The sequence below is a fragment of the Balaenoptera acutorostrata genome, chromosome 9 (assembly GCF_949987535.1).
Source record: "Balaenoptera acutorostrata chromosome 9, mBalAcu1.1, whole genome shotgun sequence".
Lineage (NCBI taxonomy): Eukaryota > Metazoa > Chordata > Mammalia > Artiodactyla > Balaenopteridae > Balaenoptera > Balaenoptera acutorostrata.
The window spans coordinates 28219162-28243347 of NC_080072.1; the positions used below are offsets into that span (position 1 = coordinate 28219162).

At 36.6% G+C, this 24186-nt stretch overlaps 2 protein-coding genes across 3 annotated transcripts in view; one reads left to right on the forward strand and one right to left on the reverse strand.

Moving 5' to 3' along the window:
- Window positions 1–24018, reverse strand: part of DNAJC24 (DnaJ heat shock protein family (Hsp40) member C24) — a 61205-nt gene extending 37187 nt beyond the window's left edge. The window contains exons 1-2 of one of the 2 annotated variants that reach the window (XM_007181009.3): window positions 23687–24018; window positions 22752–22892 (exon numbers count right to left, since the gene is read on the reverse strand). In XM_007181009.3, coding sequence (XP_007181071.1) covers window positions 22752–22862 — 111 coding nt within the window. In that variant the 5' untranslated portion in view covers window positions 22863–22892; window positions 23687–24018. Of the gene's footprint in view, window positions 1–22751; window positions 22893–23367; window positions 23654–23686 lie in introns of those variants that run through there. The other variant, XM_057552457.1, reaches the window with a different exon arrangement.
- Window positions 23811–24186, forward strand: part of DCDC1 (doublecortin domain containing 1) — a 481625-nt gene continuing 481249 nt past the window's right edge. The window contains 1 exon segment of the mRNA XM_057552454.1: window positions 23811–23898. The gene's annotated coding sequence lies outside the window, so the exon portion shown is untranslated.

The window sequence follows — 24186 nt, forward strand, 5'->3', positions numbered from 1 at the left end:
GGGAGGTTTCTTAATAAAGACACTTGACTGGGTTTTGAAGGATGAATAGGAGTCGGCTTGTGGAGGAACTGTGGAAGGGTGGGAGGGGAAAGGCATTACGTGCAGAGAGAAACAGCAAATACAAGACAGGAAAGTACTAAGATGGATATTAGAGTTATGAATAGCAGAACTGTAAGCTACGGTGGGAATGAGTAAAAGAATCAGTGAGTAGGGAAAGTTATGAGATGAAGTTGAAAAGCCAGATTGAGCTTAGACCATAAAGGAACTTTTTAGTATGCTTAAAAAAAAACATGCACTTTTCCCTACTTAAAACTTCACTTACTTGTTTCAAAGACAAAAAACTCTAACCTGATGGTGGGATGGAAGGGGTATGGAGGATAGGTAGGCGGAACTGCACAAAGGAAACTACTGCACTCCTCCGCAACACTTCTAAGGAACTATGTGAACAATGCTGAGGAGGAAGACAGGAAGAGACAGACAAGGGGAAAGGTGGGAGCCTGGGGACATAGACTTGGAAGGCACCTGTGAAGCAGATAAAGCTACAGGAATACACAGAGAGCAGTCCTTCTCAACTTTTTTGGTTCTGAACTCCTCCAGGAATCTGATAAAAACCTGGGGGAAAGGAAATACACACACAATTTTGTGTACAATTGAGGGATTAAAACCTCTAAAAGAACCTGAGCCTTAGATTAAGACAAGAGTTGGTGATAAAGGAAGAAAGACAAAGATAAAACTCTGTAGGACAGTAACATTTACAACAGATAAAGGAAAAGATGCTAGAAAAGAAAATAGAGCAGTGAGCAACAAGGTAACCGGGAAACAGGATCCAGAGAAGCCCAGGGAAGAAAGTTCTAAGGCAGATAAAAGACCTGTGACAGTAGCAAATGTCACAGTAAACCCACAGAATATGGCAAGTAGAGGGACATTGGCCATTTTAGTAGGCACCATTGAGAAGAAGGGCAGTAGTGAAAGAGAGGGGTGAGAAGCAAGTAGATGGTAGTCAAGAAATGTTTGGCAAGGTAGAAGAGCGGAGTGACAGTCAGAGTAGCCAAGGCCAAAGGGGAGTGTTTTTAGAAGACGTTTTACTGGATGAGTGGGAAAAGCTAGTGAAAAGGGAGAATTCAAGACAGGAAAAAAGGGAACTGGAGCAGGACTAACCATAAAATATGAAAAACTGAACTCTCATTCTGGCTTTGTTATTGCTAGTCATGTGACCCTAGAAAAGTTATTCAGTTGTACAAAATTTCCTCACCTGAAAAATGGAGAGAAAGCTTGCTAAACTACAAGCTACTTATGAAAGTAAGAACCTTTGTCCATCATATTACCATGAACTATATCTGCAGCATCTAGCACAGTGCCTGTAAGACCCTCAATAAATCTTTAATGAATAAATTATCTGGCCATATACCTCACAGTGTTTTGCTAAACTCAAATGACATAATGTGAGTGAACATATTCTGAATACAAGTTAAATTTTTTTAAATGGGGGTGGCATGAGAGGAAGGTCATTGTAAGCCCTCCAACATAAATTAATAAATGCAAGAGGTGATCATTATTCAAGGATTCTATGTTTGCAAATTCACCTACTTGCTAAAATTTACTTGTAACCCCCAAAACAGCACTTATAATGCTTTCACAGTCATTCACAGAGATGCACAGAGTGGCAATAATTTTGAATCATCTAACATGCACGTTCCCAGCTGAGGTCAAACAAGGCTTTCATGTTTCAGCTCTCATACTGCATGTAAATAAGTAACCTTTTTACAGACTATTTAGTGCCACATTTTTCATACTTTGTTTTTTGTTGTAGTTTTTTACTGTTTAAAATGATCCTCAAGCATAGAGCATTAAGTGCTGTCTAGTGTTCCTATGCACCAGAAACCTATGATGTGCCTTACGGGGGGAAATACACATTTTAGATAAGCTTCTTCTTTCAGGCATGAGTTACAGTGCTGTTGGCCCTGAGTTCAACATTAATGAATCAACAACATATATTAAAGTGTCTTTAAGCAGAAGCATATATAAAACAAGGTTATGTGCTGATCACTTGCTGAAAATATTGTGACCAGAGGCTCGTAGAAACCTAACCCTGTATTTCCCCTATGAGCAATGTTTCAGTGTTTGCTAATTCTGTGTTTGTGGCAACTTTACAGAACAAAACTACAGCAAATAAGAAGAAATGACTGTATAATTATATATATATTACAATTAATTTACACCCATCACCTTTGAGAGCTCTCTCTCTGCTCCTTCTCTCCTGCCACACCCCAGGAAGTCCTTAGCTAAGAGTATCGGCCATGAGGGTTCTATGCCCCTCTTCCAGCCATGCCTTACCCCCCTTCTTCTAGGGGCTCAGGACACAGGAATTCACTGCCCAAACAGCCTCAAGTCATAGGAGCGTAGACCACAGTAAGGACTCTGGGTGGGGGTGGGAAGAGAAGGAGGCAGGACAGTGGTGGCTTTCTCTGCCCTGCTGCATTAAGGCATGGAACTCCAAGGACTCTACATGCGATCCTGGCTTTTCAGGTCAATATGAAGGGATATTTGTCATGAAAATATACTTTTCAAGATAAAAGAACTTATTTAATATTATGTTAGCTTGACTTATAACTTTTAAATATTTAAGCATCTGTCGCATAGACCCCCATTTCTAATCTTTTTCTAAGCCTAAGTAAATATTAATATTTACTTGTTAATAAATATGTAAATATTAAATGGGCCTTATTAATATTACATTACAGCTATCACCTTTTTATAACCTTATCAAAAGAGGGAGGGGAAAAAAACAGTTCAAGAAATGTCCTCAGATTTTTAGTGACCTTAGTGGTAGTTTACTTAGCTTGGAAAAGGAACAACTCTTTCAACAATAATTAAATTTATAAGATTTACTTAGCTACCAGGGGGATCACAGTCAATCATATGGCAGACCATGAGTGATTTAACCTTTACATTTCTGGTACCTTCACACATTTTAACACAAGACAACAAAGCAACAGGTATATCTTAATATATAATTTATTTCAGATGTTTTAGTGGCTCAGTATGTGTGTAAGTAGTATGTGTGTAAGATGGCATTCGCAGTTCAGTCAGGGATATCTAGATAGTCATAGAATTTGAGGGAGTTCTAGATGCAGAAAGTCCATTATAAGAGTAAATCCTAAAATTTGCTTAATACACCTGAGAAGATAATGGCTAAAACAAAACATGATTAAATACTTACCTTTTCTGGCCTTTTTTATTACGCAACAATACAAGTGTTCCAGTTGAGTACTTCACCACCTGAAGCTCATTTTAACACTGACTTTCTAAAAGCCCAATACTAAGATTGTAGAATAATGTGCCACATTATTTTTAAATAAGTTTTTAAATTACAAGATAGTATGCAAGGGCCACTGTGGTTATGAAGCAGTCATGTCCAAACTAAAAGATGCATTAAAATGGGTAACTAAGGCTTTTTAAAAAACCTTTCTTAGTCTTCCAATTTTAATGACTATTTAATTCCTCCTTCCTAAGAAAAGTATCCTTTAACTTAATAAACAGAACTATACACTTATATTCCCTATTTTGTTTTTCAGATACTGTCCTTTAAGTAGCAATACATTTATTCTTCTTGGTCTCAATATTCTCCTCTCAACATTATTTAAAGTTCTCAAAAATATGTCTTCAGACTATTGAAAACCTAAAGCACTAAAGGTTCTACAGTCTTGGCTAAACTATTAAAAATGAACTGTAACAGCTGGACAGCCTCCGAGGACAGCTATAGACAAAACATCGGCTCAAAGATGGCCACAGGTCAAATCACTTCACATGCTGTGGCTCTATTTTGTCATCAGTTCACATGGATCAAGGACCATCTAACATCATCACTGAACCCATAAGGAATAACAGAAAAGGGAGAACAGTACTGCAACCCACATAGAGAGGACAAAATAACAGGAGACAACTCCCTTCTTAATCCTTCTATTCTATTTCAGCAAAATCCAGTGCAATCAACCAATGCATGTAGAGAGAGTCTATTATACAAAGTACACAGAGTTGGTGCTACCAAGGACAGAAAAATTACAGACAGGATTCCTGCCTTCAAAAACTACATTTAGCTGAGAGGCAGCCATAGGCATAAGTAATTACAGAATGTGGTCAGTGGGACAACAGAGTTACAATGTATCAATGGAAAACTTCAGGAAGGAGTTATTTTGAGTTGTACCTTAATGGAAAGTGGACTTCCTCCTATTGAATGGGAAGGAATGGGAAGGAATGGAAGAACGGGAAGACTGCTTCTTGTGTCCATTGGTGGTGGACTTGGTTATTCAAACCAACCTTTCCATTGAAAACAACTGGATAAAAAATCTGGATAAATATGTGCGTGTGTGTGTGTGTGTGTGTGTGTGTGTATAAAACTCTTAAAAGCATCAAAGAGTTAACAAGATAGTAAAGAATTCCAGGCCAAAACTGAAGGGAAAACAGACAATCAAGGACAAAGGATAGGGCTGCTTCTGCTCCAAGGGTATTTCACCTATTCTGGAAAGTATCCTGGAAATAAACTTTCATTCTGATAACTTCATTTGCCTTAAGGTGGTTACACACATCAGGGAGGGAATGCCTGGAGGAAGAAAGAAGAGGTTATTGGACTAAAAAACATGAAAGCTGAAAATGAGTCTAACACCCAGCTGTGCAGAGGAGACCCATCCTGCTACATTAGAATGAGGAACTGAGGCCAGTGTGGGCAGGGTATGTTCCCACACTTACTGGCCCTTGACCTTCTTTCCCTACAATATAGCAACCCGGTGTGGGGCGGGGGGAGGTCATTTCTCTTTCACAAACTACAAGCAAAACTTGCTGTGCAACCCTGCTCTCCCATTTCCGCAGTCTGGTAATAGTACTAAATTCCCAACATAGCACTAATTTCTCTAACTGAACACTTACAGAAGAGTTTTCTTAGGTGTCAAGGTTCAAAGGCAATGTGAAAATGCCATTTAACCAAAACTACTCTTGAAAATCTTTAAATTTTCCATTAAGTATAATATTTGAATTTTCATGAGTACAACTCTACACAGCAATACGCATATGTAAGTGCATAACATATACAGTAATGAACACATGATAAAAAGCACACAACCAAAATATAATTTTACCATTTTAATTTTTTTTTTTGCTGAACACTGATAACTAAATTTACATGATATCATCATGCAATATTTTTATATGGCCCTTCATGGCTCTCTAACAGTATCCTGTACATAATTTCTGGTGATGGTGATAAATTATAATAAGGAACCACATGCAAGACACTAGCTAAATGCTTTACATTATTTCACTTAATCTTTATGAAAAAAGAAAAGAAGAATAAGAAAAATCTTTATCTCAATTTTTACAGATTAGGGAACTGAGGCTCAGAGAGGTTAAGTCACTCCTCTTGGGTCACACAAATCATAAATGGCACAAGTGAGACTCAAAGGCAGGGCAAAGTGATACAAAGCCAGGACTCTTAATAACTATGCTATACATAAACTTCCCTATGAAACCATATTTCAGAATTTATATACAAGCATATCTCATTTTATTGAGCTTCATTTTGCTGTGCGTCACAGATATTATGCTTTCTACAAATTAAAGGTTTGTGGTGACCCTGTGTTGAACAAGTCTCAGCACCATTTTTCAAGCAGCATTTGCTCACTTTGTGTCTCTATCACATTTTGGTAATTCTTTCAACATTTCAAACTTTTTCATTATTATTGTAGTCGTTACAATGATCTGTGATCAGTGATCTTTGATGCTACTGTTGTAATTGTTTTGGGACACCACAAACCACACCCACATAAGATGGTGAACTTAACAATGTGTGTTCTGACTGCTCCACTGACCTGCCGGTCCCTAACTCTCTCTTTCTCCTCGGGCTTCTCTATTCCCTGAGACACAACAATATTGAAATTGGGCCAATTAATAACCAAACAATGGCCTCTAAGTGTTCAAGTAAAAAGAAGAGTCACGTGTCTCTCACTTTAAATCATGAGCTGGAAATGATTGCTTAGTAAGGAAGGCATGTCAAAAGCCAAGATAAGCTGAAAGCTAGGCATCTTGCAACAAACAGCCAAGTTGTGAATAAATGCAAATGAAAAGTTCTTGAAGGAAACTAAAAGTGCTGCCCCAGCGAACACATGAATGATAAGAAAGCAAAACAACCATCATTGCTGACATGGAGAAAGTCTGAGTAGTCTGGATAGAAGATCCAACCAGACACAACATTCCCTTAAGCCAAAGCCTAACCCAGACTAAGGCCCTAACTCTCTTTAATTCTATGAAGGCTGAGAGAGGTGAGGAAGCTGTAGAAGAAAAGTTTGAAGCTAGCAGAGGTTAGTTCATCAGATTTAAAGAAAGAAGCCATCTCCATAACATAAAAGGACAAGTTGATGTAGCAAGTGCTGATGTAGAAAAACTGCAACAAGTTATCTAGAAGATCTAGCTCAGATCTTCTGATATGAAGGTAGCTGCACTAAACAACAGATTTTCAATATAGACAAACAGCCTTATATTGGCAGAAGATGCTATCTAGGACACTCATAGCTAAAGAGGAGAAGTCAATGCCTGGCTTCAAAACTACAGAGGACAAGCTGATTCCTTTGTTAGGGGCTAATAAAAGAATTAGTTGAATTTTAAGCTGAAGCCAATGCTCATTTACCATTTTGGAAATCCTAGGGCTCTTAACAATTATGTTAAATCTACTCTTCCTGTGTTCTATAAATGGAACAGCAAAGCCTGGATGACAGCACATCTGTTGACAACATGGTTTACTGAATATTTTAAGCCCACTGTTGAAACCTTGTGCTAAGAAACAAAAGATCCCTTTCAAAATATTACTGTCCATTGACAATCAACTGGTCACCCAAGAGCTCTTGATGGAGATGCACAATAATATTAATGTTGTCTACATGCCTGCTAACACAACATCCATTCTGCAGCCCATGGATCAGGGAATAATTTCGACTTTCAGGTCTTATTATTTAAGAAATACATTTCAGGGGCTTCCCTGGTGGCGCAGTGGTTGGGAGTCTGCCTGCCAGTGTGGGGGACGCGGGTTTGAGCCCTGGTCTGGGAGGATCCCGCGTGACGCGGAGCAATGGGGCCCGTGAGCCACAATTACTGAGCCTGCCCGTCTGGAGCCTGTGCTCTGCGGCAGGAGAAGCCGCGATGGTGAGAGGCCTGCGCGCCGCTTTGAGGAGTGGCCCCCGCTCGCCGCAACTGGAGGAAGCCCTCGCACAGAAACGAGGACCCAACACAGCCATAAATAAATAAATAAATTAAAAAAAAAAAAAAAGAAATACATTTCATAAGGCTATAACTGCCATAGATAGTGATTCCTCTAATGGATCTGGGCAAAGTAAATTGAAAACCTTCTGGAAAGGATTCATCATTCTAGATGCCATTAAGAATATTTGTGATTCACGGGAAGGGGTCAAAATACTAACATGAACAGGAGTTTGTTAGAAGTTGATTCCAACCCCCATGGATGACTTTGAGGTGTGCAAGACTTCAGTGGAGGGAGTAACTGCAGATGCGGTACAAAGAGCACGAGAATTAGAATCAGAAGTGGAGCCTGAAGATGTGACTGAATTGCTACAATCTTATAATAAAACAGATGAGGAGTTGCTTCTTATGAATGAGCCAAGAGTGGTTTTTTGAGATAGTGTTCATTCCTGGTGAAGATGCTGTGAAGACTGTTGCAACAAAGGATTTAGAATATTACATAAACTTAGTTGATAAAGCAGTAGCAGGATTTGAGAGGACTGATTGCAATTTTGAAAGATGTTCTACTGTGTATAAAATGTTACCAAACAGCATTGTGTGCTACAAAAAATTGTTTGTGAAAGAAAGAGTCAGTTGATGCAGCAAACGTCACTGTTGTCTTATTTTGAGAAATTGCCGCAGCCACCCCAACCTTCAGCAACACCACCCTGATCAGTCAGCCACCATCAACACTGAGGCAAGACCCTCCATCAGCTGAAGGCTCAGGTGATGGTTAGCATTTTTAGCAACAAAGTACTTTTTAATTAAGGTATGTACATTGTTTTTTTAGACATAATGCTATCATATACTTAATGGACAACAGTAGTGTAAACATAATGTTTATATGTACTGGGAAACCAAAAAATTCACGTGACTCAATTTATTGAGATATTTGCTCTACTGCAGTGGTCTGGAACCAAACTCACAACATCTCCAAAGTACACCTGTACTGTATACGTTACAGCATTTATTACGATACTAGTATTTAAACATCTGTGTCTCCCTCCTAACAATAAACTCTGCTATATCCACAGCATCTAGAATAGTGTTTAGAAATACAGTAGATACCAACCCTATCAAATGTTGAGTGAACAGATGAATGAATAACTGCAGACAAACTCAGACCGTTTCAACCCTCATAAATAGATCTGAATGTATGCATTTAACTAATTTGAGAACTATAATTCTCAAATGAAATATTTTGGATTACCTCCAGGGATTGCAAGATTTGTATTTTGTGTTTTAAAATATTTTGAGACACTAAAAGGTAATAGGTAGTTTAAGTTGCTTCAGAGAAAAAACATGTTTTCCAGGCTATGTTATCCCACACACTGCACCAAGGATAATCCTCAATTACAGTCAATATTTCAAAAAGCTTAACAGAAAGGTTTTATATTCCATTACTGAGTTTAAGAATCTATTTGATCTTTAATTAGTAGATAACATGGGCACAACAGCATTAACTCTATTTGTGACACAGAAAATAATTCAAGCATACATATGTGTAATATAAATTATTAGTTATTAAGAATAAATGAATTTGAAAATAAAGGAAAAATTAGTTAAAACACAAATAACCTTAACAAGTAAAAGGGGATTAATGAGCTGAAATCCATGATGTACTTCAAGGCAAATTTTAAAGGTGTTTCATATGTCAGATGGCATGATTTAATGAATATCTTGCAAGATGACGGTTACTATTTGAAAATCATATAAACCCCCTGCAACTCACTTATAACATGCCCTAAGTCACCCCCAAATACTTCAGTGTCTACTTCCTACAAGCAAGGATATGTCTTCTAGCCACAATAAAACCACTAAGATCAGGAAATAAATGTTTAGACCATACTATCATCTAATCTTCAATTCCCATTTAGATTGTGCCAGTTGTCCCAAAGATGTCCTTTACTGAGCAGAAGGATCTAGTTTAGAATCACGCATTGCATTTGACTGTCTTGTCTCTTTAATCTCCTTCAGTTGAAACAGTTCATTCTTCCTTGACTTTCATGACCTTGTCACTTGTGCAGATTAAAGACTAATTATTTTGTAGAATGTCCCTCAGTTGGGTTTGTCTGATGTTTTTTCAGGATAAGATTCAGGTTTTGTATTTGTGGCAGGAATATCACAGAAGTGATGCTTTGTCTGTCTCATTTACTTTTTTTTTTTTTTAAACATCTTTATTGGAGTATAATTGCTTTACAATGGTGTGTTAGTTTCTGCTTTATAACAAAGTGAATCAGTTATACGTATACATATGTCCCCATATCTCTTCCCCCTTGTGTCTCCCTCCCTCCCACCCTCCCTATCCCACCCCTCTAGGTGGTCACAAATCACCAAGCTGATCTCCCTGTGCTATGTGGCTGCTTCCCACTAGCTAGCTATTTTAGGCTTGGTAGTGTATATATGTCCATGCAACTCTCTCACTTTGTCCCAGCTTACCCTTCCCCCTTCCCGTATCCTCAAGTCCATTCTGTAGTAGGTCTGCGTCTTTATTCTCATCTTGCCCCTAGGTTCTTCATGACCATTTTTTTTTTTTTTAGATTCCATATATATGTGTTAGCATACGGTATTTATTTGTCTCTTTCTGACTTACTTCACTCTGTATGACAGACTCTAGGTCCATCCACCTCACTACAAATAACTCAATTTCATTTCTTTTTATGGCTGAGTAATATTCCATTGTATATATGTGCCACATTTTCTTTATCCACTCATCTGTTGATGGACACTTAGGTTGCTTCCATGTCCTGGCTATTGTAAATAGAGATGCAATGAACATTTTGGTACATGACTCTTTTTGAATTATGGTTTCCTCAGGGTATATGCCCAGTAGTGGTATTGCTGGGTCATATGGCAGTTCTATTTTTAATTTTTTAAGGAACCTCCATACTGTTCTCCATAGTGGCTGTTATCAATTCACATTCCCACCAACAGTGCAAGAGGGTTCCCTTTTCTCCACACCCTCTCCAGCATTTATTGTTTGTAGATTTTTTGATGATGGCCATTCTGACCAGTGTGAGATGATATCTCATTGTAGTTTTGATTTGCATTTCTCTAATGATTAATGATGTTGAGCATTCTTTCATGTGTTTGTTGGCAATCTGTATATCTTCTTTGGAGAAATGTCTATTTAGGTCTTCTGCCCATTTTTATTTTACACAAGTTTTGAAAATGAGTTTTGGTTTATAACTTTATCATATTATTTAATTTTGAATATTCAGTATCTTCGTTCTACCTTTCTGTGCTCAATACTTTCATTTTCCCAGTCTAAGTCTTCTGCAATAAAGGCTCCTTTATGTTCTGACATTCTATATTTCTTTTAGTTAGGGTCTCTGAAATTCTATGATTCTTTTAAGCCAGACTATGAGACAAATAAAACAATGCCCTAACTACCCCTTCATGGATTTCCTATCAGCTAGACAAATCAGATCATAATTAGAAAGTTATTTTAAGATTTCTTTTTTTCACTTTCTGCAAAAGCAAACTGGGAACCATTTACACCCAGGTTAAACTTTAAAAGGATTATCAGTAATAGAATTTTAGGTAAGCCTGTGAAGGGAATATTTTCATCTTAAACACATGGCAAACTAGAGACAAATCACCACAGCCTTCTCAATTACCACTATTTGTTGTCTAGAGTGTATGTGTTATATGAGTCAACAAAACAATCTTGAATCGCCAAAACAATGTTACTTCCAGTATGGTAAACCAGGAAAAAAGTTCTCAGATACGAGGAGTCAAGTAGATGACAACAAAAGACATAATAAAAGGAAAAAATAGAAGAAACAAATTTTAGAGCTGGCTTTAGAAAGTAACACAGTATAAGCAACACTTTTAACAGATGAAACGCTGGCCCATAGTTTGTGACTTAAGACATATCTTAGCTTGCCTGGCACAATTTTAGTGAAAATGGGGAGGGTAAGGGAAGATGAACTTTTTCCCTCCCAGCTTTACTGAGATATATTTGCCATATAACACTGTATATAGTAGTGGTTATGTATTCTCTTAAACAGTGTAGCTAATTCACAGAATTGTTTTCAATTTTTAAAACATTCAGCCAAGGCTGTTAATCAAATCAGATTCCAAGGGTCGCGGGTGGTTATATTCGATTTGTCCTATAAGAAAGACTACTAATTCTCTCCAATTTCAGCTGCAATGCTGAGTTGCTTAGCACTCGAGGTTGCCAATGTTTCTAGTTGCTACATGTAACGGACTTCGTTTCAGTCGGCAGCCTTCCTGGCCCCCCAACAATATCTGCAACTGTTGGCCACACCATCTCTTTTCCTTGGTTTTAGTTAACACCCCCGCTCTTCTGGTGAGACTCCTATTATCTCTGGCCACTCCTTTTCATTCTTAGTGAAGAGCCATTCCCTAAGGTTCTGTCCTAGGAAGCTATGTAACACACTATGTCTCCAGCCCCCTTGACCATAGGGTAATCTCATGGAGGCAAAGCTCAATGCATGGCTTTTAACCCCGACTTCTCGAGTTCTATCTGCACTGCCACTTGCCAACTGAAAATCTTCACATGGCTTTTCCACAGACACATCCCACTCCACTTGCGTTTTAATGAACCAAACATCTTTTCCCAGAAAACTTCTTCCTCCTCTGTTCCTTATCTTAGTTAAGAACATCACCTACCTACTGTGTCTTAAGTTCAAAATCACAAATTCATTTTCAACCCCCCATTTCCTGACATACTCAATCCATCACAAACCTACCTCCATATTCTCTTTCATCTCCCTCTTCCTTTCTACTCTCAATACGAATGCAACGGTTCAAGTCCTCATTGCCTCTTGGTGTAATTGTTACAAAGGCAATGTTCTCTCTGCCTCAAGTTTCTCTCCACTCCAACATATCTTATTTACAGTTATCAATATTACCTGCTAAAATATATATCTAATCTTGTTCAAAGATATCCTTAGGACTTGCAGAATAAAGTTTAAACTCTACAGCCTATATTCAAACCCCTATACAATTTGACTTACAACCAACATTCCCAGCCTCACACTCTACTATAGCTCTTGGGCCAGTACACTGGTTCTCATCAATTTCCTGAGCATTCTTTGCCCCTGACTCTACTATACCACAAACTTCTAAAGAGAAGTCATGCTTTAGATTATATGCCTTCTTAGAAACAACATGCAATAATGCTCATACTTACCCATACTTGTAAGAGTCATAAGCCAGAAAGTTCCAAAAAAAAGTCTCCAAGCACCATCAACAAAAATCCAGGAGAATCAATAAGTGAGGATAATATCAGCCGCCAAAGTTCATTAATCAGAAGAAGGACGCATATCCATGAATTGGCAATGGCCTTTGGAAACCAATTATGACAAAGATGCATGGAGAAACAATAGCAAAAGGAGAGAAAAGAGACAAAAATTCAAAGGCAACAGAAGGAAAAGATAAGAGAAATAATGATTAAAGATGAGAAGAAGCAAGAGAAGCAATGAGAAACAGTTCAAAGAAAAATAATAACAGAAAACAGACACAGTGAAGATGGGAGAAAGGGGGATGGTTCAACAACAGGGCAACAGCATGGAGATACTACATGTAGAGATACTCAACAAAGAAACATAACAGTCCTATAAACCTCAACAATTCACAGTACAGGAATAACAAAACACCAAAAACATGATGAATTGAGTCACCAATCAACCTAATAGAGCTAATCGCCTCTTGAGATTTCCTTTTTTTTCTAATTTAGAAAAAATACAGGCTTTCCAAAATGGCACAGTATTACATGATGAGTAATATCTCCAGAGCTGAAAAGTAACTCTCTAAGTCTTTTATTTCATTCACTTGCTAAAATCATTTTTCTTCTGAAATATGACACAGTCCCCTGCCTTCCTAAAGAAAATATATACATATCACAATTATATCTATTCAGGACAAAAGAGTGCAGTGCTCATACTATTGCCCTACTGTCTAAGAAGTATACTATTAGACCCACAATAGAAGCCTTGCTACCATCTACAAATGGAGGAAAGTTTAAAACTGTGCTAACCTCAAAGCATAAAAATGGATGCTTCCTGAGCCCAGGCCTGTGTCTCAGTTTTCTTAATATTTTTCATAGTTAAAAAAAAAAATCTTAAGCACTGTTCTGCCTGAATGTGACTCCTGGGTCTGTAGTAAAGACTAGGGATTTCCAAACTTCAGTCATCCTTATACCATCTTTAAGATTTTTGCCATATTCTCATACTATTAATATTCTTATTTATTTTTGATAAATAGACTTTAACTCATTTTTATTACTCAGCTTCATTCTAAAACCAAGTATCTGCTGTGATATATATATATATGTATAAATAAAGTATTTTATAGTAAAAATATAACTACTTACATAAAAATTGTTCACCTGCATACCATTTAAAATTATTTTTGCATATATCATCAATAAAGTGTACCACGCTTTAAGAAATAGTACCGAAATATACCATACTTTATGTATTTATGATTTACATAAGAGGAGGCTTCACTAAAAAGATTAAAACCTATATTTGCATCTGTATTCTAACCAAAAAGGATTTTTTGAGCTAATATGATTAAATGATTGCTGTACATTTTCTAAAGAGTAGTTTTGGCATTTCAAATTAAGCCAGGTCATTAGAAGAAAGAATGTACTGGTAACATTACTAAACAACTAAGGAAATGCTTTAGAGAACCCATCTGCTAATACAACACTCTGAAAGATTTCATGTTACTTTAATTTAGCAACTTAACCAAATTTACTTGAGCAGTAAGTTATAGGTTGCTGGGTTTAAGATGGAGGATAGGTTAACCGTTCTTGAATTTATTCACATAGCAAGACCCCCGACTTTATGCGGTGCCTGGCATCCTTTCTTCTCCATTTCCTCACATACTATTGAGGAATTACCTCTCTCAAATTGTGTGTAGTCTTCCACAGCTAAAGTTTGCCTGCCGGAACAGAGCCCACTCCTGCAACTCTGAATTTTTACCAAGGCAGTCAGAAGCTCTTCATAGCGATGGTGGCAGTAGACGTAATAGCAATGGTGCACTGAACAGGCTGCCCCCGTTGTGAAACAGATGCTATGCATCCTGGTTCCTTTTTTTTTAAGCCCTTTGCAGTCCCCTTGGTTTGTTTCTCTTAGACATGAGCCCTCAGCCTCCTATCAATTCTCTGAGCCCCACAAAACTCTTCTAATAGCCATCTTTGTGCTTGGCAGGAGTTGGTTTTTATTGCTTGCAAAAAAGAAGCTTAAATAATACAAAACAAAATGATGTTTCATGATTGAAAATGTAATCAATTCAGTTTTCAAAAGTGTCATCTAAGCTAGTACATGGTTCATCAAAAATGTTTTTCACCAAATTTTTTTGGATCAAAAGAATTTTTTTTGATGATTCATTTCACTGTTTTATACCTATAATGAAATAAAGTATCAGAAGTATAAGCTTACCTTAGGTTAGCCAATCTATTAACTGTAAAATCAAAATCTTTACCCTAACGAAACAGTCAAAAATTAGAAATAAAAATTTTTAACAATTTTCTGCTCATTTCAATGATTCAACTTGTGTCCTAAGACATTATTCAAAATAAAGAATCTTACAGAAATATTTCATGAGAAATGTAATCCATTATAAGAGATTTTCGACCTCATACCTTTAAAGATTCATTTTGTTTCCTTTTTCATTGAGGAATAATTTACATACAGTAAAATGTACCCATTTCAACTGTATGTTTTGATGAATTTTAATAACTGTACATAGCCATGTAAGATCCACCAAAATCAAGATACAGAACAGTTCTATCACCTTCAGGCTTCCTCATGCCCCTCTGTAGTCAATTCCCTCCACCAACCTCAACCAGATACTTAAAGATTTATTTTTAGTGTTATCTATCTCTGTAGTAGCACTGAATTCAAAGAAAATCTGGGTCATGTGTATTAAAGTGTCTTCTAGTGGGAAGAGCCAAATCTTAGGGTTTTGGTGTAGAATAACATCCATACCATCATTTACAATAGCCAAGACATGGAAGCAATCTAAGTGTCCATCAATGGATGAACAGATAAAGTTGTGTACATGTCTCCAACAGAATATTATTCAGCCATAAAAAGTAAGGGAATCCTACCATTTGCAACAGCATGGATGAACTCTGAAGACATTATGCTAAGTGAAGTAAGTCAGACAGAGACAAATACTGTATGATCTGACTTACATGTGAAATCTTAAAAAAAAAAAAAAATGAACTCATAGAAAAAAAATATGTGGTTACCAGAGGCAGAAGGTGAGGGAGGGGAACTGGAGGAAAGTTGTCAAAGAGTTACAAACCCCCAGTTATAAGATTAAAGTAAGTACTAGGGATGTAATGTACAACATGATGACTATAGCCAACACACTGCTATATAAGATACAGGAAAGTCGTTAAGAGCGTAAATCCTAAGAGTTCTCGTCACAAAGAGAAAATTATTTTCCTTTTTTCTTTTCTTCTTATTGTACTTTTATGGGAAGATGCATGTTAGCTGAACCTATTGTGGTAGTCATTTTACAATATATGTAAATCAAACCATCATGCTGTATACCTGAAACTTACACAATGATGTATATCAATTATTTCTCAATAAAACTGGGGAAAAAAGGTCAAAAAACAGAGGCACAAATTCCGAAAAGGAGGAGGAATTCTCTCTGATATACCATCAATGAACAATGATTTAATAAAAATTGAAGTTGACAAGAAGGCCAACTTGGTACAATGTTGTTATGGTCTAGAAATAAAGTTTTAGAGAATGCTGACAGTCAAAAGAGGGTGAAAATGACAATGCAAGTCCTATCTGGGGGAAAGGTGCTTTCACTGATTAATCAGTCCTGTAAATACGCAGCCATGTATAGATATAAATTCCTCATCTTCACTTTAAGAGATAAAAAAAACAAGCTGACATCTGACATTTTTCACTATCTTCCCAAACATCTATGTCTGTATTTTCACAGTACAAAAATCTATATTGACAATGATGACCCTTAAGTCATTATAAAAGGTTAAAGTGTTATTTTCACTGTGTTGGAAAAAACCAGAAAAGTGTCAACCTCCTGATGCTGAATTATTATTACATGCAACTATAAAATAACTGAGCATTTACTACGGAACAAGCATTGTTTTAAATGCTTTATGTGTATAACTCATTTAAATCCTTCCAACTGCCCTATGAAATAGATATTTAGTTACCAAATGCCTAGAACAGGGTTGGCACATAGTAGGTATTCAATATTTGTTATGAATAAATAATGATTCACATCTATTTTGCAGATAAGGAAACAAACTCCTAAATTATAGAGCTGGCTCAGAGTCACAGAACTACTATGTGGCAGTCAGAATTCAAACCCAGGAAGTTATCTCCAGAGCCCACATTTTTAACCCTTCACTATTCTGCACCTTTAACATAAATGCTACCTTTTCTCTAAAGATACAATCTATTATTGCTGTATATATGCAGTAGAAATATTAAGAAAAAAACTGAAAGATTAAGAAAAAGGTAACTCTTACCTTTTTACTTTCCCAGTTTTCAAAGCATATATAGAGTATGTCATAATTTCTTGCCACTAACCAGCATGTTACTTAATTTCTGAGTCTCAGTTTCCAGGGATAATAATATCTCGCTTTACAGAGTTAAATAAATAAATGCACATAAAGTGATTAGAAGAGTGTCTGATACACAGTGTTGTGTATTAGCTAAAATTATTACTTAATGTTCACTTAAAATGTCATTCCTACCATTCTTATCATGGAAGAGAATAGTTCATACGAAAGTAATTTATTGTTAAATATCTTGCACCCTGTACGACACCCAGATGACAGCTAAATAGTTAACCACGTTAACAAAAATCTTAATGTTCATTACAAGTTACACTCTTCTGATTTTTACTTACAACACTCCCAGATTTTTTCCGAAAATTTCTCTTAATGCCTAAGTACTTTTCCTATGATCAAGATCACATCACTTTGCAGTGTAGTCAAAAGATCTGTTTAAAGAATTGTACTTAGCTCCCTTATTTGCTGATGTGGTATTTTTCCCCCTATAGCACAGGAACCCTTTTTACTTTCTTTTTCAAGATGCTAAAATGTATTACATAACAAGCTTAATGTTAATCTATATATATATATATATAATCACTTGTAATCAAAACAGAACCTCTGAATGCCTACGTAAGTGTTAAAGGCACTTATATCCTTCCAACATTAAGAATATGAGCATACTGCACACTTCCGCCTCAAATTACATGGATTTTCTTTAAGATTATGGAACATACTGTAACAGCAGCATATAATTTTCCAACATAATCATTCTTTTGCAGTTGAAACGTATCCTGTAATATTATCAGCATCAATGGGAAAAGACCCCAATTTTCAATGTGACAAAGCTTTTGGGGGGAAGCTTTATCCTCAGTTAACAGCAATTTTCACATGTATAACTGCAAAACATATGGGAATAATATAACTAATCATTCTTGACCCTAGACCATTTCAAAGCAATGAGGGCTTCCCTGGTGGCGCAGTGGTTGAGAATCTGCCTGCTAATGCAGGGGACACGGGTTCGAGCCCTGGTCTGGGAAGATCCCACATGCCACGGAGCAGCTGGGCCCGTGAGCCACAATTGCTGAGCCTGCGCGTCTGGAGCCTGTGCCCCGCGACGGGAGGGGCCGCGATAGAGAAAGGCCCGCGCACCGCGATGAAGAGCGGTCCCCGCACCGCGATGAAGAGTGGCCCCCGCTTGCCGCAACTGGAGAAAGCCCTCGCACGAACCGAAGACCCAACACAGCCAAAAATAAATATAAATAAATAAATAAAATCAAGTAAAACTTTAAAAAAAAAAAAAAAGAAAAAAGAAAGGTGTGTGGCTACAGAAATACCAGAGTAGACCTCAGGAAGAGTACTATCAGAAATACAGAGGGGGGGCCTCCCCCGGCGGTCCAGGGGTTAAGACGCCGCGCTCCCACTGCAGGGGGCGCGGGTTCAATCCCTGGTCGGGGAGCTAGGATCCCGCATGCTGTGTGGCACAGCCAAAAAAAAAAAAAAAAAGAAATACAGAGGGGAATTTTATAATGATCAAAGGTTCAAATTCATGAAGACAATCTTAAATATATAGCTGCACATAATAAAAAGGATCCCAAATAAAGAAAACAAAAATTAACAAAATTAAAGAGAAAAACTGACAAATCCACAATCACAGTCAAAGACGTTATGACCTTCTCTCAGAAACTGATAAAACAAATCGACAAAAAAAAAAATCAGTAAGGATATAAAATATTTGAACAATGCTATCAACTTGACCTAATAGACATTTATAGAACAGTATACTCAATAACAGCAGAATACATATTTTTCAAGTGCATGGGAACATTCACTAAGATAGACCAGGTGCTCGGCCATAAAAAAGTTTTAATTAATATAAAGGAATGAAATCATACCAAATATATTTTCTAATCACAACAGAATTAAATTAGAAATCAATAAAGAAAGTTCTGAATATTTTCCAATATTTAGAAATTAAACAATGTACTTCCTAGTAACCTACAGGTCAAAGAAAACTATTCCAGGAGAAAGTTTAAAATAGTTTGAACTGAATAACAAAAAAACACATATGAAAATTTGTGGGATGTAGCTAAAGCAGTGCTCCTGGCTTAGAGAGAAATTTATAACTTTAAGTGACTATGTAAGTATGTAAGAAAAGAAGACAGGTGTACAATCAATGATGCGTGTTTCTACACTTATAAACTAGGCAAATAAAAGCAAGTAAGTAGAAGAAAGGATATCATAAAATTAAAAGCAGAGACCAAGTGAAGAGAAATGACACACAATATAAAAATATCAACGAAGTAAAAGTTTGTTCTTGGCAAAGATTAAAGAAATAGATAAACCTCTAGCAAGCCTCATCAGGAAAAAAGAAATAAAAACACAAATTACCAATATAAAGAATCAAAGGGAAAACATAACTACATAACTTACAGCAATAAAAGGAGAATAAGAAGATAGTATGAACATTATGACAATAAGACTTCGACTTCTTAAATGAAATGGACAAATTCTTGAAAAACACAATTCACCTATGTTGACAAAACAGAAAATAGAAAATCTGAATAGCCCTATAGCCTCCAAAAATAATTAAATTCATAATTGCAAAACTTCCCCCAAAGAAAACTTCAGGCCCAGATGACTTCCCTAGTAAATTCTATTAAACATTTAAATAAGAAACAATGGCAATCTTACACAAACTTTTTCAGAAAAGACAGAAAATGGAATCATTTCCCAATTCTTTTATGGAGCCAGCATAACCATGATACTAAACTTAGACACAGACATACAAGAGAAGAAAAGTATACCAGAATACACCATGAACCTAGACATAAAAGAACAGCAACTGGAATCCTGCAATACATAAAAAACACAATACTTCATGAACAAGTGAGATTTGTTTATCCTAGGTATGCAAAGTAAGTTTAATATAAGAAAAATCAATATAATTCAGTATATTAATAGGTTAAATAAGGAAAACGAAAACATGCAAACTTCAATAAATGTAAAAAAAAAAAATCTAATAAAGTTCAATACCCATTAATGATAAATACTCTCAGCAGCTAGGAATAGGAAAAATTTCCCCAACCTGATAAAGGGCATCTAAAAAAACACAGCTAACACTCTATTTAATAGTAAAATTGAAGGTTTCCCCCCTAAAATCAGGAACAAGGCAAGGATATTTCCTCTCACACTTCAGTTGAACACTGTAATAGAAGCACATAACTAGTGCATTAAAGCAAGAAAAATAAATAAAAGGCATACAGATTACAAAGAATTAAAGCTCTCTTCATTTGCAAATGGCATAATTGTGTTGGTATAAAATTCTAAGGAATCTACAAAAACAGCTACAGGACAACTGACAAGCAAATTACCAAGACTGTGGGATACAAGATCAGTATATAAAAATAAACTACCAAAAACATTTCTAAAAACTAGAAATAAATCTAAAGAAAGATGTGTAATACTACACTGAAAGTTCTAAAATATTTCTGAGAAATTAAAGATGACTCAAGTTATGGAGAGATCTAACATATTCGTGGATTAGAAGACTCAGTATTGTTAAATATTATTAAATGTCCATTCTGCTAAAATGGATATATATTCAATATAGTCACAATTAAAATTCAAGCAGGATTTTTTAAATAGAAATGTATAAGCTGATTCTAAATGTCTATGTACATGTAAGCAATCTATAATAACCAAAATAAATTTGAAAAGAAAAATAAGATTAGAGAATTTAACTTTATGTGACTTTAAAACTGACTACAAACCTACAGTAATCAAGAAAAATGTATTAGTAAAAGGATAAACAAATATATTCAACAGAATAGGGTCCAAAAATAGACCCATCTTGCCAAAACAATCCAATGGAGAGAGGAAAATCTTTTCAATAAATGAGGAACAGCTGGATATCCATACTTAGAGAAAAACAAAAACATGACTTCCTATATCACACGATACATAAAAATCAGAGGTCTAAAAGTAAAAGCAAACCAGATATCTTCTAGAAGAAAACACAGGAGAATATTTTCATAACCTTCTTAGGGAAGACACAGAAAGCACAAATCATAAAACAAAAATGTGATAAATTATATTTCACCAAAACAAAAAACTTCTCATCAAAAAGCACCATTAAGAAAATGAGCTGGCAAGCCATAGGCTAGGAGAAAATACATACAATACATACACGAGGTCAAGAATATATTTAATTTTTAAAAACGAGCCTTCACAAAAGCAAATTATACAGATGGCTAAAATCACATTAAAGAAGAGCTTAACATCATTAGCCATCAGAGAAATACAAAATAAAACCACAATGAGATTTCACTATAAACACAGGAGGATTGTACAGTGGTTCTCAATGAGATACAGAGGTTTGCAATTTTTAGAGCCAGGAGACATTTGTAGTTGTTACTGGCATCTAGAATGCTGCTAAACATCCTATAATGCACTGGACAGCCCCACATAACCATTATCCTGCCCAAAATGTCAATGGTGGCAAAACTGAAAAACTCTAATAGATTAATTGAAAGAGACTAATAGCATCAAATACTGGGGACGATGTAGAGCAACTGGAATTCTCTGATACATTACTAGAGGGTATGCAAAATGGTTCATTCACTTTGTTTGACATTTGACAGACATTACCATATTAAGTGCAAATGGCTTCTTGTCAAATTAAACGCCAAATGGCTTACAAGGCCCTGCATGATCTAAACCCAGTCTACTTCTCCAGCCTCATCTCTCAGTTAACTAAGGCACAAGGATGATACAGTATTAGGTAAATTTTTCAAAAAAGTCTACTTGATTTTACTGACAGAAATATAAAAAATCCTGAGACAAAAGAAACCTTAACATCATTTAGCTCAACTTATTACCTAACACAGGGATAAATAATACATTCTTGACAGTGAAACACCTACTGTCTCTCACAATAAACACTAAGTTATGGCAAAAATCTCACAGATCTATTTGATAAAAACTAGAGAAACAACTAATGTTATATAAGTAATGGTCCTCTACTCTTTTTGTAAACTGAGTTAACTGGAGACCATTATAGTTAGTGATACTGCCTTAATAAACCTCACAATATAGGCTGAAAAAATTAATATGGTAGTTTAGAAAGATACTATCTATTTATAAATACCACAACTCATTTCACAAAAGAATGGAATCAGGTGATGAACAGTGTTTAACTGGCCTAAGTCAGTATTATTCAATAAAAATATACTGCAAACTATAAATGCAAGCCACATATGCAATGTTTAAAAAGCAGATGAAGTCAATTTTGATAATACATTTACTGTATATGCAAATATATGCACATATATTATGTATAAAATATGCAAATATATTATGTATAAAATATGCAAATATATTATGTATAAAATATGCAAAATGGCCAATATATCCAAAATATTATCACTTAAACGTTTAATCAACAAAATTTTTAGACTATTTTATATTCCTTTTCTGTACTAAGTCTTCAAAATCCAATGTGTGTTTTATACTTACAGCACACCTCATTTTGGACTAGCCAAGTTTCAAGTGCATAATAGCCACATGTAGCTAGCGTCTACTGGATGCTAATGTCGCTTATAACATGACACACTTCAAGGAATTTTACATGGATTATTTCATTTAATCCTCCCTGAGGAACATACAAGGGAAAGTAACTTGTCCAAGTTCTCAAGGTTAGTTAGGAGTAGAATCAGGATTTTAACTTAATCAGCATGACTCAGATCTGGTCCAAACCACCATGCTATCCCACCTCAAATCAACTTTTTTCTTTTACAATATTACTGAAACTTTCAGTTAACCAAATTAATACTTTGATTCCTGCTTTGATACTACATATTCATTTTATGGACACCTAAATTTCCTGTCACATAAAAAACCTGATTTTCCCCGTATGATTTAGAATCTGAAAGAAAAGACTTACCATTAATATGAGTTTTTGATACTTTTGTTTCAGGTCTGACACACTTGCAGATGGGTCTGCCTCCAGAATGCTGTACCAATCCTTTTTTGGTATCTGCTCAAATGCCATCATCCCTCGAACAAGTGGGCCTTCTCAGATCAACTGAATAGAAATATTAATGACAATTATTACGGTTTGCGTGTATCTAAGAATTAACTAGGTACAGCTTCCCTAAGTTCTGTAATATTTAATTAAGTCACGATTATAATGCAAACCTGAAGCATATATTTTCATTTAAAACGCCCCAAGAATTTCATATATGAGTATACAGACAAGTGTGGAAAACCTGATAAATGTTTCATGATATACGCTTACATCTTAAATTAATGCGTATACAACAGCATAAAAAAAATAGAAATCGATGATGAACCCGAGCGGTGGATGACCCTCTAAGAAAGGTATTTCTGCTAGTCTCTTGGTAAAAGCGACACACAGTAAGTACTCACTAAACACACTAGAGTTTAACAAATGTTTACAAAAAGAATAAATATTCTTAAAAAGCAAAACGAAGAATTAAAATGAATTTGGGAACATTCCCTCTTAATGTCTCCAGTTCACTTCTTTTCTTCCAGATTACCTTAAAAGAATAACATGCGAGATTGGCAGTCAGCACCAGCAGGTAGAGAGCAACAATCCCTCGGTTATCGGAGAGGCCCTCACACCTCGCAAAGAGCTCCTGAACCTGTTCACTGGAGGACACGGCAGCCCTCCAGCAACCGAAAAGACCCCTCTAGGAGCCCCAGAACCAGGAAACCTCTTCCCACAGCCATGAACTCAACGAGACATCCGGGGCTTCCTCAAAATTGAGATTCGGAAATCCTCCGCATTCACAGTCGGCTCTGTAGCCCAGCCACAGGCCGGTACTCTCTCCTGGCTTCACTCGATATCAAACTTACCGAACTTAGTAGAGCCACAGGCGCTCACTCCTCTCCTGCCGTCAGCCAAACTTCGTAATCCGTTTCTGCTTCCGCCGGAAGTCATTGCCCTGACGCGATCACGTTTCTAGCCGAGCCGCAGTGGCTGAGGCACCGATCGGAAGCGCCGCTCCGCCCCGCTGGACGCGGTCGCTATGGTAACCCAGTCGCCGCTTCCACAGAGTTTACCAGCCGTAAGTGCCCGAGCTTTGGAAAAAGGCGTTCTTGGCCTCGTTCTAACTCGCTCTTATCCGGGCTCCCCGAATGTCGCTTCTCTCCTCTGCCTCAGCGAGCACCCCCATCCCCCGGGCTTCCTCCGCCTTCCCCAAAGCTTCCTCGGCCTTCCCTTAAGCTTCCTCCGCTTACTCTACCCAGCGCCGCTCCCAATTCTTTCGTGGTTGGCGAACGTAGTACTATGGCGGGGGATGGGGGGTGAAGTGGGGGTAGTGTTGGGATTGGCGGGATGAGACGGATGAGGAGAA